The following is a 16,201-nucleotide window of genomic DNA, read 5'->3' on the forward strand; positions in this document are numbered from 1 at the left end:
GAGGCTTTCAGAAGGGAGATTGAGATCATACAATGGCAACATGTTCCCGTAAAGGTCAAGGGTGGTTCCAAAAACCACAGGGAACCTTGGATGTCAGGGGATATACGAGAATGGATTAGGAAAAAAAGGAGGGCTTTTGGTAGATACAAAAGGCTAAAGACGGAGGAAGCCCTAGAGGAGTACAAAAAGTGCAGGGGGATACTTAAAAAAGAAATTAGGAGATCAAGGAGGGGCCATGAAATAACACTGGCAAGCAAAATAAAGGAAAATCCGAAGATGTTTTATAAGTATATTAAGGGTAAGAGGATAACTAGGGAAAAAATAGGGCCCATTAGGGACAAAAGTGGCAATCTGTGTGTGGAGCCGGAAGATGTAGGAGGGGTTCTAAATGAATTTTTTGCATCTGTTTTCACTATGGAGAAGGACGATGTAGACATAGAAATAGGGCGGGGGGACTGTGATATGCTCGAACATATTAACATCGAGAGGGAGGAGGTATTGGCGGTTTTAGCTGGCCTAAAAATGGATAAATCCCCAGGCCCGGATGAAATGTATCCCAGGCTGCTGTGTGAGGCAAAGGAGGAGATTGCGGGGGCTCTAACACATATATTCAGGACCTCTCTGGCCACAGGGGATGTGCCAGAGGACTGGAGAACCGCTAATGTAGTACCATTATTCAAGAAGGGTAGTAGGGAAAAACCGGGGAACTACAGGCCAGTGAGCCTAACATCAGTGGTAGGAAAATTATTGGAAAAAATCCTGAGGGACAAAATTTGTCTCCACTTGGAGAGGCAAGGATTAATCAGGGATAGTCAACATGGCTTTGTCAAGGGAAGATCATGTCTGACTAATTTGATTGAATTTTTTGAGGGGGTGACTAGGTGTGTGGATGAGGGTAACGCAGTGGATGTGGTATACATGGATTTCAGTAAGGCCTTCGATAAAGTCCCGCACAGGAGACTGGTCAAGAAGGTAAGAGCCCATGGAATCCAGGGTGCCTTGGCACATTGGATACAAAACTGGCTTAGTGGCAGAAGGCAGAGGGTGATGGTCGAAGGTTGTTTTTGTGACTGGAAGCCTGTGGCCAGTGGGGTACCACAGGGATCGGTGCTGGGTCCCTTGCTGTTTGTGGTCTACATTAATGACTTGGATATGAATGTAAAGGGTATGATCAGTAAGTTCGCGGATGATACAAAAATTGGTAGGGTGGTAAATAGCGAGGAGGGTAGCCTCAGTCTGCAGGACGATATAGATGGGTTGGTCAGATGGGCGGAACAGTGGCAAATGGAATTTAACCCGGAAAAGTGCGAGGTGATGCACTTTGGGGGGACTAACAAGGCAAAGGAATACACAATGAATGGAAAGACCCTAGGCAAGACGGAGGGTCAGAGGGATCTGGGTGTGCAAGTACACAGATCCCTGAAGGCGGCGGAACAGGTGGATAAGGTGGTAAAAAAGGCATATGGGATACTTGCCTTCATTAGCCGAGGCATTGAATATAAGAGCAAGGAGGTTATGATGGAGCTGTATAAAACACTGGTTAGGCCACAGCTGGAATATTGTGTGCAGTTCTGGTCGCCACACTACAGGAAGGATGTGATCGCGTTAGAGAGGGTGCAGAGGAGGTTCACCAGGATGTTACCAGGGCTGGAGCGCTTCAGCTATGAAGAGAGACTGGGCAGGTTGGGTTTGTTTTCCTTGGAGCTGAGGAGGCTCATGATTGAGGTGTACAAAATTATGAGGGGCATAGATAGGATGGATGCGGAGGAGCTTTTTCCCTTAGTAGAGGGGTCAATAACTAGGGGGCATAGATTCAAGGTAAAGGGCGGGAGGTTTAGAGGGGATTTGAGAAAGAACTTTTTCACCCAGAGGGTGGTTGGAGTCTGGAACTCACTGCCTGAAAGGGTTGTGGAGGCAGAAACCCTCACAACATTTAAGAAGCATTTGGATGTGCACTTGAAATGCCATAGCATACAAGGCTACGGGCCAAATGCTGGAATATGGGATTAGATTAGACAGGGCTTGATGGCCGGCGCGGACACGATGGGCCGAAGGGCCTCTATCCGTGCTGTATTACTCTATGACTCTACAGCAGAAGGGCAAATCACGCTGCACTGAGGATTTTGTTCTGCAATTAGAGACGGAGCTAGTGTAGGCAAAGTTAAGAGAAGTTGAATCACAGGGTGCTCTTAAGGAGATGCAGAAACAAATCTTGGACATGGAAAAGAGAAACGCTTCTTTACCTGATGAGAATAATGTGGCCATGTTGCAAGAGGAGCTTATAGGGGCGAAACTGAAAGAAGCTAAGCAAAGGATGTTGGAACTTGAAACGCAGAACCAAATCAGCGGTAATCAGCTATGTCAAGCAGAGAAGGAGTGCAAGGGTCTACATGAGAAGGTGCAATATCTCTCAGCCCAAAATAAGGGACTACTCACTCAGTTAAATGAAAGTAAACGGGAAATGGCTGAGATGGACTGCAAGAATAAAGAAGAGTTGATGGCAGTGAGACTTCGAGAGGCAGATAGCATAGCAGCCTTGGCTGAACTCCAACAGGAAATTGCGAAAGAAACAAATGAAGAGGAATCTTCAGGAAGCCAGGATTTTATTCCAGTTCTTCTCTACGACTCCTTACAAGCAGAGTGCGAGAAGTTGAAAAAACAGTATGAACAGGCCCAGACTACAATTCTGGAGGGGGTTAACACAGCAACCTCCGAAAAGCTAGTTTCGTTGGAAGTATATGAGCAACTAAAGGTTGAACATGAGCAAGAAGTCCAAAGGCTGCAGGAAATTCTTGAGGAGCTCAGGGCCAAGACAGACTCATCGGTAGAAGTTCCATACATAGATGAGGATGTAGAGGTGAAAGACATGGCAGAACTCATAAAAATATGGAAGGAAGCCCAAGACAAATATGAGGCGGCAATTACCGAGGTTGACCGACTTGAAGAACAGTTTCAACTGGGAATGGGCCCTGAACATGAGCTAGAGAGCATCGAGGCGCAACTTCTCCAAGCACTGGAAGCCAAAGTACAAGAGGAAGAGAAGATGAAAGCATTGGAGAAAATGATGGATGAAATGGAGGAGTACGCTGAATTACGTCCAGGGGAACAGGAGAATGGGGAAACAGCTACTTCAGTAGAAGGATTAAATAGCCTGATAACGAAATCCCTGAAGGAAGGGAAAGGATTGAACGCACAAATGAGGCCAGGAGGGAAGGAAGGGCAGACATCCGAGGAAGAGCAGGATGAATATGATTGCTTGAAGAAGGGTTTTGACCTGTTGAGTGACACCGAATGTTATGAGGATGTGGTCTGCCCAAATTGTGATGGGAACTCCCAAAGTGCTGAAATCCTGAGGAAGCACTTAAGGTCTAAGGAACATAGAGAGTTGGTGGCGCTACAGATGGCAGCCGGGAAAAGAGCTCGGAGAGTTTCAAAAAGGCAGAAAAGAAAAAGAAGCAGAAAATAATAACTGTTTAAAATATTATTACTTCTACTACCTCAGTCCAAACACTACGAAAGGTGCTAAATTTGTAAAAAAAATCCAGGGACATTATCAAGACAGCCAGTGGGTTGTATAAGTCCGCACTGCTGGTTCAACAGGACGAAAGTACAAGCTGTTAAAAAAAAAAAAAAAAAGGCTATGGAGGATGCTGTCTGGAACGAATTAATACCAGAGACTGAATTTATGAACTGTTCCCACAGAGACTGAACCTGTAAACTGATTCCACTGAGAGTATGTTTGTAAACTGTTATATGACGTTGACTCCATTGAGAGTATATCTGTAAATTGTTATATGACGTTGACTCCATCGAGAGTATATCTGCAAACTGTTTATATAAAGTTGAAGATTGTATGTTTAACGGGATTCTGTAAGTAATAAGCTAGGAAGGGAGGAGTGTTGTGTATGTAACCGTTTACCTTTAAGGGAACTATAGAATGTAACCGTTCGCCTTTAAGAGCACTACTTTAGGGTGGCACTATCTATTGGCTCATGTATACTGTAATACCGATAGTGACCACACCAGTATATAAGGGTTGTGATACGTTAACTAGGGCAGAATCGCCCGAGCCTCTGAATAGTAAAGACGTGTTTTATTTTGTTAACAGTGGAGTCTGTGATTATTTATAATACAACCCACAGACTTAACAGTATGGCATTTGTGTACAGTTTTGTGCTTGTAAACCTATACTACTAGGAACTGGATTGAGTCTACCCAAACTCATTTTACATTGAGAGAGAGAGAGAGAGAGAGGGAGAGAGGGAGAATTTTCATCCCAAGACTGTTAAATTGGTTTGAAGAATATTACTAATTTAAAAACAAACATTCATTGGTCTTGTTTTCAATAGTAATGTTTCTAAATTCATTTTCTTTACAGCATTGGCACAGTTTCTCCACTTTTCCCTCTTCCTCATGCCCCAACACAAATTAGTCTGCCATGTTTTGCTGCAAAATTGCCCCGACTTTTCTTTCTACTTCGGAGTGAACAAACTACATTTAGTCAATTTGAATTGTGCTTTGGGAAGCATGGCAAATATTGCAATCAGTTTGATCTGTAACTCACATTTTAAGAGAAAATAAGGGTAAAAAAAACCCCACACAACTTCCTTTACTTAAAAAGTTACCTGGATCTTTCTTGTTTTGATCTCAATTGCCCTTGGATGAATATAACTGAAGTAAGTATGGACTTGTACTGCTGACGTACAACTTGAGCCTTAAACCATGCCTGTATTTTTTGTGCAGCTCTCATTTTTTTAACTAGTTGTCTCGTTTGGTGCCTACGGAATGCAGTCTGAAACAAAAAAAACCATCATAAAATGTTTACTGACAATGCGTGTCAGAGTCAAGTCAGGAAGAACAGAAAACAATTTTAATTAAAATGACACATTTCAACGACAAAAGTAGCACACTGAAGTCACAATATTGCTGCAATTAAGATTTTTAAACTAGTGGATTGTTTGGACCCAAAACGAGTATGCCTATGTATAAAATGTTAAGTGAAAATGTGAGGGAAGACAAGAAAAAGTTACAAAACAAAATGAAATGCTGAAAAACTGTAATCGAACAATGGGCTGCCTTTAAAGAGGAGATGGTTGGGGTACAGTCACGAGGGGGAAAGGTAGGGCAACTAAAGCCAGAGCTCCCTGGATGACAAAAAGAGATAGAGAGTAAGATGAAGTAGAAAAAGGGCACGTATGACAGATGTCAGGTTGAGAATACAAGTGAGAATCAGGCTGAATATAGAAAGATCAGAGGGGAAGTGAAAAAGAAAAGACGGGGAAAGAGAGAGTATGAAAATAGATTGGCAGCTAACATAAAAGGGAATTCAAAAGTCTTCTATAGGCATATAAATAATAAACAGATAGTAAGAGGAGGGGCGGGGCCAATTAGGGACCAAAAAGAGCTACGCATGGAGGCAGCAGGCATGGCTGAGGTACTAAATGAGTACTTTGCATCTGTCTTCACCAAGGAATAAGATGCTGCCAAAGTCAGTGAAAGAGGAGGTAGTGGAGATACTGGATGAGATAAAAATTGATAAAGGAGGTACTAGAAAGGCTGTCTGAACTTAAAGTTGATAAGTCACCAGGACCAGATGGGATGCATCCTAGGATGCTGAGGGAGGTTAAGGAGGAAATCGTGCAGGTACTCGCCATAATCTTCCAATCCTCCTTAGATACAGGGGTGCTGCCAGAGGACTGGAGAATTGCAAATGTTACACCAGTGTGCAAAAACAGGTGAAAAGATAAACCCAGCAACTACAGGCCAGTCAGTTTAACCTCAGTAGTGGGAAAGCTTTTGGAAACGATAATCAGGGACAAAGTTAGCAGTCACTTGGACAAGTGTGGATTAATTAAGGAAAGCCAGCACGGATTTATTAAAGGCAAATCGTGTTTAACTAACTTGATCGAGTTTTTGGATGAGGCAACAGAGAGGGTTGATGAGGGCAATGCGGTTGACGTAGTGTACATGGACTTCCAAAAGGCGTTTGATAAAGTACCACATAATAGGCTTGCCAGCAAAGTTGAAGCCCATGGAATAAAAGGAACACTGGCAGCATGGATACGAAATTGGCTAAGTGACAGGAAAGAGAGAGAGAGTAGTGGTGAACGGTTGTTTTTCGGACTGGAGGAAGGTATACAGTAGTGTTCCCCAGGGGTCGGTACTCAGACCACTGCTTTTCTTGATATATATTAATGACTTGGACTTGGGAGTACAGGGCACAATTTCAAAAATGGCAAATGACACAAAACTTGGAAGTATAGTGAACAGAGAGAAGGATAGCGATAGACTTCAAGAAGACATAGGCTGGTGAAATGGGTGGACACGTGGCAGATGAAATTTAACGCAGAAAAGTGCGAAGTGATACATTTTGGTAGGAAGGACGAGGAGAGGCAATATAAACTAATGGGTACAATCCTAAAGTGGGTGCATGAACAAAGAGACCCGAGGGTATATGTGCACAAATCATTGAAGGTGGCTTGGCAGGTTGAGAAAGCGGTTAAAAAAGCATACGGGATCCTGGGCTTCATAAATAGAGGCACAGAGTACAATAGTAAGGAAGTTATGAACCTTATAAAACACTGGTTTGGCCTCAACTGGAGTATTGCATCCAATTCTGGGCACTGCACTTTAGGAAGGATGTGAAAGCCTTAGAGAGGGTGCAGAAAAGATTTACGAGAATGATTTCAGGGATGAGGGACTTCAGTTATGTGGATAGACGAGAGAAGCGGAGGTTGTTCTCCTTAGAACAGAGAAGGTTGAGAGGAGATTTGATAGTTATTCAAAATCATGTGATGTCTAAACAGAGTAGATATAGAGAAAATGTTCCCATTGACGGACATACTATTGTTTACAGGGGGTGCAACGCACAACAAAGCCAAAAGACTTTGTGTCAACAGCAAGAAATTATGCAAGTGTTTGCCCAAAGAGTAAAGCTCAGATTGAAGTTCAGGATAAAAAGAAAAGGAAGCAATAGAGCAAGAAACATTTTGTAATAAAGTTCTGGGAGACCAGAATATTTTTGACAGTGGTTTCAATAACCCAAAATCTGGTGCGATTAGAGTGAAATTGTAAACTGACCGCATCACAGTGCAAAGGTGAATAAATCTGTTGGATGGTCTTGGTGCACTATTACCAACAAAGAGCCAACTATCATAGATCAATTTAGCTGCTAAGTACAGCTCTGCACATGCAGGTATAAATGTACAAAGGTCTGTATCTGACCAGTGTTACCAAGTCAGCTGTATAACTCTGTTGCCAAGCCTCAATGGTCTAAGCAGGTATCAATTTCAAATCACTACATGTAGAATATATTAAAGCACCATTAAAGAGGATATGGGGAATTAAAATTGGAGGATAAGAAATTAGTTTGCAAACCAAGTTAAAGTTACTTGGCATCAGTCTTTACAAGAGAAAGGCAATTTGCCAAATTCAGAGATCAACTGTTCAAAGACATCAGAAAAACAGCCCGCAGTGTGCTGATAGAAACAAATGGACATTATGAAGGCTAGGTACTTTTAAAGCAAAGCACCTAGTTCAGACAATAAACTTCCACAGGTTTCAAAACAAAAAATAGAAATAGCAAATCCTGTCAACCTATTTAAAAAAAAAAAATTACTACATTCTGGAACTTTCCTTTATAAGGGAAAAGTGGGAAATATAAGTATTATTTGGGGGGAAAAAAGGGTCAGGAGACATACCTCGAAATTATAGGCAAGTTTAACATCAATTATAGGGGAACTTCTAAACGTTTTTTAAAAGGGTCTAGATGGGGAATATCTGGAACAGCACAGCTTCATAACGGACCATCAGCATGGATTCAGAGAGCAAGATTACCTTATTTGACAGTTTGCCAAAGAAATACCTGTATTATGATAGCAGCATGCTTCATTTGAAAGTATTTTTCTTGTTCAACCTTTCTTTGACAATAGGCTCTGTAGTGTTGCTGTATCACACACGCAGCTTTCTTGTAGAGAAGGAATATTTGCCTGCGTTTCTTTCTACGATAACAAGCCTGCAAGGATTTTTAAAACAAATTCGAAGTAAACTACTGTACTTAGAATGAAAACAGGCTAATGGTAATATTTGAATATATTCCATGGCAATTTGTACATTGTCCTACTGTCTCCAACCCCTGGTCTGATCCCTTAATCAGCATTCGACATTCGCTACCTGAAAACGTAGCCAGTTGAATGGGTGCCTTTCCCACAGGATTGCTTCCCCATCTTGCATTATAAAACTTCCAACGAGAGGTGGGCAGAGAGAGCGAGAGAGAAGAAAGGAGGAGGAGAGAAGATAGAGAGGAGAGCAAAAGGAGGACAGAGAGAAAAGAAAATGACATTACATTTTTCATCGCCTTAGTTGTACCTGATATCATTCGGAACAAGCTGGAATATGCCTCTTTTAACCATCCCCAATCAATATATATTTATATATGTATAAAAGGGCAGTGATTTTATGAAGAAGACAGAAGGTTTTTATTTCGGTTTACAAATTTAACTTTCAGCTGTATTCAAACCATAATACTGCAATAGGACAATAATTTACATATTATAGCTAATTTAAATTTATTGTCTGAAATATTACCTGAATTTTTGTGGTGCTCTGATGAAGCTTTTTATAGCTTCTTTGGGCAATAAATCCTCGTATTCTGGCTTGAAGGCTGATGACTGTCTGCCGGAGTGTCAAGTAAGCAGATCTCTGTTGCTGCATTAGGAGGTAGGATCTATAATGTCCTTGCACTACAATAGCTGCTGCTTTGTACGTTTTGTACAGTTTTCTAGCTTCGTGAGCACGATAGTGAGACTGCACTACAATTGCTGCAGATTTTAGTCTGAGGAAAGCCGTCCTATACCGAACCATACGGAGTACTGACTGAATTTTAAGAGCAGCATGTTTCTGTTTAACCCACTGCCTAACAACCATACCTTTGTAGGCAGCTTGAATTGTGATAGCTGCATGCCTCATGGATTGATATTGCACAAGCTGCGAACGACCAATTTTGCAGGCTCTGTACCAGCTTTGGATTGAAAGGGCTGCAAGCCACATGGCTCTGTAGCGTACCCTTGCTCGATAACCACGGAATGCAGCTTGTAGTATTATTACGGCTGACTTCTGAATCAAGAATAATTTCCTGGTAATGCACATCTGCAAGAATGACTTAATATGGCGGGCTGCCTTAATTTTATTAGCCAAATCTCGGGCTTTTTTCCCACGGTAAAAAGCCTGAAAACTAATTGTTGCTTTCTTCATGTCATTATACTGTTTCACATGGGCATCTCTAATTTGGCAAGCTCTGTATCTTTGCTGTACAACTGTTGCTGCCCAACAGAGTTGCCTGTAGCATTCACGCTGCTTGTGCATTCGATAATAAGTCTGTATCAGTGTTGCAGACTTGTGCAGGCTCCGCAAATGCTTTCGAACACTCAATCCTCGGTAGGCACACTGTAGAAGCAGAACACTGTTTCGAATCTTCAAATAATTATCACGATCGGTTTTCCTTTGACAGTGAGCTCGATAATGGCTTTGTATTATTGTAGCTGCCAGTCTCATTGCCTGGTACGGAAGGCATACCTTGTGCATCCTAAATGCAGCTTGAATCACTGTTGCTGCCTTGTGCTTGCGTTGAATCTCTCGCCGTACTTTCATGCCCCTGTAAGCGGCTTGTAGAGATAAAGTTGCATTACGAACAGAAAAATATTTCTGCTGCTGAATCCTGGTGAGCACGAGTGCACGGTATCGCTGTTGGATTACGGTAGCAGACGCTTTAAGAGACAGGTATTTTTTCCGATCATTATAAGTTCTAAACCTTCTCTGGATAATTACTGAAGCTTGATCAATTCTCTGAATTTCTTGCCTCGCTCTCATACCACGGAAAGCAGCCTGAATACGAACGGCTGCTTTCTTCACATCATTATACTGTTTCACATGGGCATCTCGGACTTTGCAAGCTCTGTATCTTCGCTGTACAACTGTTGCTGCCCAACAGAGTTGCCTGTAGCATTCACGCTGCTTGTGCATTCGATAATAAGTCTGTATCAGTGTTGCAGACTTGTGCAGGCTCCTCAAATGCTTTCGTACACTCAATCCTCGGTAGGCAGCCTGAAGAAGCAGAACACTGTTTCGAATCTTCAAATAATTATCATGATCGGTTTTCCTTTGACAGTGAGCTCGATAATGGCTTTGTATTATTGTAGCTGCCAGTCTCATTGCCTGGTACGGAAGGCATACCTTGTGCATCCTAAATGCAGCTTGAATCACTGTTGCTGCCTTGTGCTTGCGTTGAATCTCTCGCCGTACTTTCATGCCCCTGTAAGCGGCTTGTAGAGATAAAGTTGCATTACGAACAGAAAAATATTTCTGCTGCTGAATCCTGGTGAGCACGAGTGCACGGTATCGCTGTTGGATTACAGTAGCAGCAGCTCTAAGAGACAGGTATTTTTTGCGATCGTTATAGGCCCTAAATCTTCTCTGGATAATTACTGAAGCTCGACCAATTCTCTGAATTTCTTGCCTCGTTTTCATACCACGGAAAGCAGCCTGAATACGAACGGCTGCTTTCTTCACATCATTATACTGTTTCACATGGGCATCTCGGACTTTGCAAGCTCTGTATCTTCGCTGTACAACTGTTGCTGCCCAACAGAGTTGCCTGTAGCATTCACGCTGCTTGTGCATTCGATAATAAGTCTGTATCAGTGTTGCAGACTTGTGCAGGCTCCGCAAATGCTTTCGAACACTCAATCCTCGGTAGGCACACTGTAGAAGCAGAACACTGTTTTGAATCTTCAAATAATTATCACGATCGGTTTTCCTTTGACAGTGAGCTCGATAATGGCTTTGTATTATTGTAGCTGCCAGTCTCATTGCCTGGTACGGAAGGCATACCTTGTGCATCCTAAATGCAGCTTGAATCACTGTTGCTGCCTTGTGCTTGCGTTGAATCTCTCGCCGTACTTTCATGCCCCTGTAAGCGGCTTGTAGAGATAAAGTTGCATTACGAACAGAAAAATATTTCTGCTGCTGAATCCTGGTGAGCACGAGTGCACGGTATCGCTGTTGGATTACGGTAGCAGACGCTTTAAGAGACAGGTATTTTTTCCGATCATTATAAGTTCTAAACCTTCTCTGGATAATTACTGAAGCTTGATCAATTCTCTGAATTTCTTGCCTCGCTCTCATACCACGGAAAGCAGCCTGAATACGAACGGCTGCTTTCTTCACATCATTATACTGTTTCACATGGGCATCTCGGACTTTGCAAGCTCTGTATCTTCGCTGTACAACTGTTGCTGCCCAACAGAGTTGCCTGTAGCATTCACGCTGCTTGTGCATTCGATAATAAGTCTGTATCAGTGTTGCAGACTTGTGCAGGCTCCTCAAATGCTTTCGTACACTCAATCCTCGGTAGGCAGCCTGAAGAAGCAGAACACTGTTTCGAATCTTCAAATAATTATCATGATCGGTTTTCCTTTGACAGTGAGCTCGATAATGGCTTTGTATTATTGTAGCTGCCAGTCTCATTGCCTGGTACGGAAGGCATACCTTGTGCATCCTAAATGCAGCTTGAATCACTGTTGCTGCCTTGTGCTTGCGTTGAATCTCTCGCCGTACTTTCATGCCCCTGTAAGCGGCTTGTAGAGATAAAGTTGCATTACGAACAGAAAAATATTTCTGCTGCTGAATCCTGGTGAGCACGAGTGCACGGTATCGCTGTTGGATTATGGTAGCAGACGCTTTAAGAGACAGGTATTTTTTCCGATCATTATAAGTTCTAAACCTTCTCTGGATAATTACTGAAGCTTGATCAATTCTCTGAATTTCTTGCCTCGCTCTCATACCACGGAAAGCAGCCTGAATACGAACGGCTGCTTTCTTCACATCATTATACTGTTTCACATGGGCATCTCGGACTTTGCAAGCTCTGTATCTTCGCTGTACAACTGTTGCTGCCCAACAGAGTTGCCTGTAGCATTCACGCTGCTTGTGCATTCGATAATAAGTCTGTATCAGTGTTGCAGACTTGTGCAGGCTCCTCAAATGCTTTCGTACACTCAATCCTCGGTAGGCAGCCTGAAGAAGCAGAACACTGTTTCGAATCTTCAAATAATTATCATGATCGGTTTTCCTTTGACAGTGAGCTCGATAATGGCTTTGTATTATTGTAGCTGCCAGTCTCATTGCCTGGTACGGAAGGCATACCTTGTGCATCCTAAATGCAGCTTGAATCACTGTTGCTGCCTTGTGCTTGCGTTGAATCTCTCGCCGTACTTTCATGCCCCTGTAAGCGGCTTGTAGAGATAAAGTTGCATTACGAACAGAAAAATATTTCTGCTGCTGAATCCTGGTGAGCACGAGTGCACGGTATCGCTGTTGGATTACAGTAGCAGCAGCTCTAAGAGACAGGTATTTTTTGCGATCGTTATAGGCCCTAAATCTTCTCTGGATAATTACTGAAGCTCGACCAATTCTCTGAATTTCTTGCCTCATTTTCATACCACGGAAAGCAGCCTGAATACGAACGGCTGCTTTCTTCACATCATTATACTGTTTCACATGGGCATCTCGGACTTTGCAAGCTCTGTATCTTCGCTGTACAACTGTTGCTGCCCAACAGAGTTGCCTGTAGCATTCACGCTGCTTGTGCATTCGATAATAAGTCTGTATCAGTGTTGCAGACTTGTGCAGGCTCCTCAAATGCTTTCGAACACTCAATCCTCGGTAGGCACACTGTAGAAGCAGAACACTGTTTCGAATCTTCAAATAATTATCACGATCGGTTTTCCTTTGACAGTGAGCTCGATAATGGCTTTGTATTACTGTAGCTGCCAGTCTCATTGCCTGGTACGGAAGGCATACCTTGTGCATCCTAAATGCAGCTTGAATCACTGTTGCTGCCTTGTGCTTGCGTTGAATCTCTCGCCGTACTTTCATGCCCCTGTAAGCGGCTTGTAGAGATAAAGTTGCACTATAGACAGATAGATAGATTCGTCGCTGCTTTCTGGCCAGCACCAAAGCTCTGAATCGTCTTTGCAGTAGAATTGAAGCAGCTTTAAGAGAGATGTAACACTTCTTGGCCAAGAAAGATTTAGCCACTGCTTGGATAATTGTAGCAGCTTTGTGAATTTCTTTCAACTTCTTTCGGGTTTTCATTGCACGAAATGCAGCTTGCAACACTATGGCAGCAGTCCTCATGTTCTGATACTTTTGACGTTGACATTTTCTTTGCAAGTGAGCCCTGAATCGATCCTGTATTATTAATGTTGCTAGTCTCATGGTCTGAAATTTTGCATGTGTTTTGTGCATTCTGAAATAAGACTGTATCGTAATGCAAGCTTGGCGTTTTCTTCTAAATTCTTTCCTTGCAATCATACCTTTATAAGCTGCTTGAAGTGTCGTTGCTGATTGGCACATTGTCAGATATACTTGACGCTCTTTTCTCCCCATCAACTTTGCCTTAAAATGGCGTTGAACAGTCACCACAGCATTCTTTAACACTCCAAACTGGTGCTGCGCTCTAAACCTTCGGAAAGCAGTTTGAACAGTCACTGCAGCCTTACGTTGTATTTTTAATTTTTCCCTTGCAGATAATCCACGGTATACTGCTTGAAGAATAATTGCTGCTGCCCTAATTTTAAGGTACCCAAGTCGCTGCTGCTGTCCAACGTTGCAACTCCTGTACCATCTCTGGATTGCAATGGCAGCATTTTGCATTGCCAAGTACTTGACCCTTGAAGCATGCCCTCTGAAAGCTGCCTGGATTTTGGTGGCTGCTTTATGTTGAAGTTTAATCATTTTGCGCACGCCATAACCTCTAAATGCTGCCTGCAAACATATTATTGCTTCTTTGATTCTTAGGAAGTTCTGTCTTTGATAAATCCCTTCACTGTAGGCACGGAATCCTCTTTGAATTACGACTGCAGCATAATGGATCCTAAGATACTGACTCCTTACTCTATGCATTCTGAACATGGACTGAATTTTAACTACAGCTTGCCTCCACAAATGCAACCGTTTTTGAATTAAGTACAGTCTAACAGCAGACTGAAGACGTATACAAGCTTCCCTTTTTTTCAGATATTCTTTTCGTTTTTCCAAACAAAGCTTGTTAGCCCGGTAACGTCTCTGGATGTACGTTGTGGCCTTTTTAAGGGATCTGTAATACTTCTTTACTTGGATCATTTTTACAGAGGCCTGAATTTTGATGGTAGCATTTCTAATTTGCATGAATCTCTTTCGTGAAACATATGCACGGAGCGCAGACTGGATCTTTACAACTGACTGTAACTGGCAAAATTGCCTTCTTGCTTGTAACCCTCTGTATGCAGACTGTAAGACAATAGCTGCAGACCGTATTGCCTTGTACTCAGACTGAGCTTTCTTTTGCGCTGAAATGGCTCTGAAACGGGCTTGTAATGTACAAGCTGCAATTTTCATTGAATGGTATCTTTGCTGAGCTTGCCATCTTCTCACATGGGCTTGCAGTGCGATGATACATTGTCTAGAATGCAAAAAATGGAATCTTTCTTTTCTCATTTGCCAATACGACTGAATGATACGTGCAGCTTTCACTTTTCTGGCAAGCTGCCGAGCCTTCATACCTCGAAAGTGAGCCTGTATAGTTATTGCTGCCTTGAGCATCAATACGTACTTCTCATGCTGAGCTTTTCCTTCTCTGTAAGCTCTATAATATTTTTGGATGACCAGCACTGCAGATTTCCGAGTTCGAAAAGCATGTTGAGCCATGCAGCATCTATACCATGACTGGATTCTAATGCAACTTTCTTTTTGATGTAAATATCTTTGTTTTCCTCTATACATTCGATACCACGACTGTATTGCAACTGCAGCTTGATTTTCTCTAATCTCTTTTTGTGCTCGCCATCTCCGAAAAGCTACTTGCACCTTTACAGTTGCCTGTCTAAGTTCTAGGTAATGCTGCCTCTCTTTCCTCCCCTGTTGTTTAGCTCTGTAACACCTTTGTAAGGTAATGGCAGCTTGGCGGTATTTTAGGAACCTAATTTGAGCCAACTGCATTCTTACTAAAGTCTGCATGGTGATGACCACTTTCCGAAGAGCAATGAACCTCTTTCGTTGCCAGTACATTCTAAAAGTGGATTGGATTACTATAGCTGACTTAGTTTGGCGATAGAGCTTTCTCACTTTTAAGCCACGGTAAGCAGCTTGAAATACAACTGCAGCCCATTTGAGTCTCTGATAAGAAACATATTCATGCCTTCCTGTCACATAAGCCTTTATGTATTTCTGTAGCGTAATAGCTGCATTTTTCCTCTTGCTCATTTCAGTTCTTACTAGATATCCTTTAGCATATGCTTGTATCAAGGATATGGACCATTGAAACCTTTTGTATTGGTATCGACAGAGGAAACCCCTTATGTATTTCTGTAGTACTATTGCAGCCTTGGTCTGCTTTTGCAGTTTACGTGCTTTCCACCTTCTAAATGCAGATTGCATCATAACAGCTGATAGCTTCAGTTTCAAATAATCCCTTCGCTCAGCTAAAGCTAGCAGATGTGCTCTGAAATGCTTCTGAAGCGTAACAATGGCCCATATGGTACGTCGATAAGAGGTGACTGCGATTTTCATCCTTATGTGACTTTGTATGAGAATGCAATAGTGTCGAGCTCTCTGAAGCTGTCTTCTACCAGCATATCCTCTCCAATAAGCCTGTTACACAAATAAAGGGGAAAAAAGCATTACAGTACTCAGAAGATAACCTTGCATCAAAACAAAAGGGGAACATGCCACCATTTTAAATTAAAACAGCACTCGAAAAACAAATCTCCATAGTCAAGTACATCTGTGTCACAATTCCACTCAGTGAATGGATTACTGCTAGGGTTTCATGGTTGAGCCTTCAAAACAGTTTTTAGAACACTACTACCTTGGACAAATCTCTGAATAATTGCCTCTAAAGTTTGTTTTAAATTACCTCCCAAGTGATTATTTGACATTCAAATTCAGCAAGTCGGAATGCCCAATTTTACCTTGACCAGTATGTACTTAACAGAATCAAAATCAAATCATCAACTCAAATCTCATGAAGGACACTTGGTTTGAAATTAGAGATGGGAATGTGTCAAGACATATCCTTTCCCAGGATATCGAGGGTAGATTGGAACCCATTGTGCAACTTTTGAAGTTACCGAAGAACTTGGCCAACTTTTTGTGGCCTGGAGAT

The 16,201-nt window shown here is 42.3% G+C and overlaps 1 protein-coding gene across 1 annotated transcript in view; it reads right to left on the reverse strand.

Annotated features, from left to right (window-relative positions):
* The window catches only part of aspm (assembly factor for spindle microtubules), a 92,306-nt gene that overhangs the window by 24,737 nt on the left and 51,368 nt on the right, over positions 1-16,201 (reverse strand). The window contains exons 18-20 of the mRNA XM_085982392.1: positions 8,587-15,687; positions 7,865-8,014; positions 4,626-4,792 (exon numbers count right to left, since the gene is read on the reverse strand). Coding sequence (XP_085838518.1) covers positions 4,626-4,792; positions 7,865-8,014; positions 8,587-15,687 — 7,418 coding nt within the window. The remainder of the gene's footprint in view (positions 1-4,625; positions 4,793-7,864; positions 8,015-8,586; positions 15,688-16,201) is intronic.

Source organism: Somniosus microcephalus, chromosome 3 (genome assembly GCF_052327205.1).
Source record: "Somniosus microcephalus isolate GS21.2 chromosome 3, FLI_Smic_1.0, whole genome shotgun sequence".
Taxonomy (NCBI): Eukaryota; Metazoa; Chordata; class Chondrichthyes; order Squaliformes; family Somniosidae; genus Somniosus; species Somniosus microcephalus.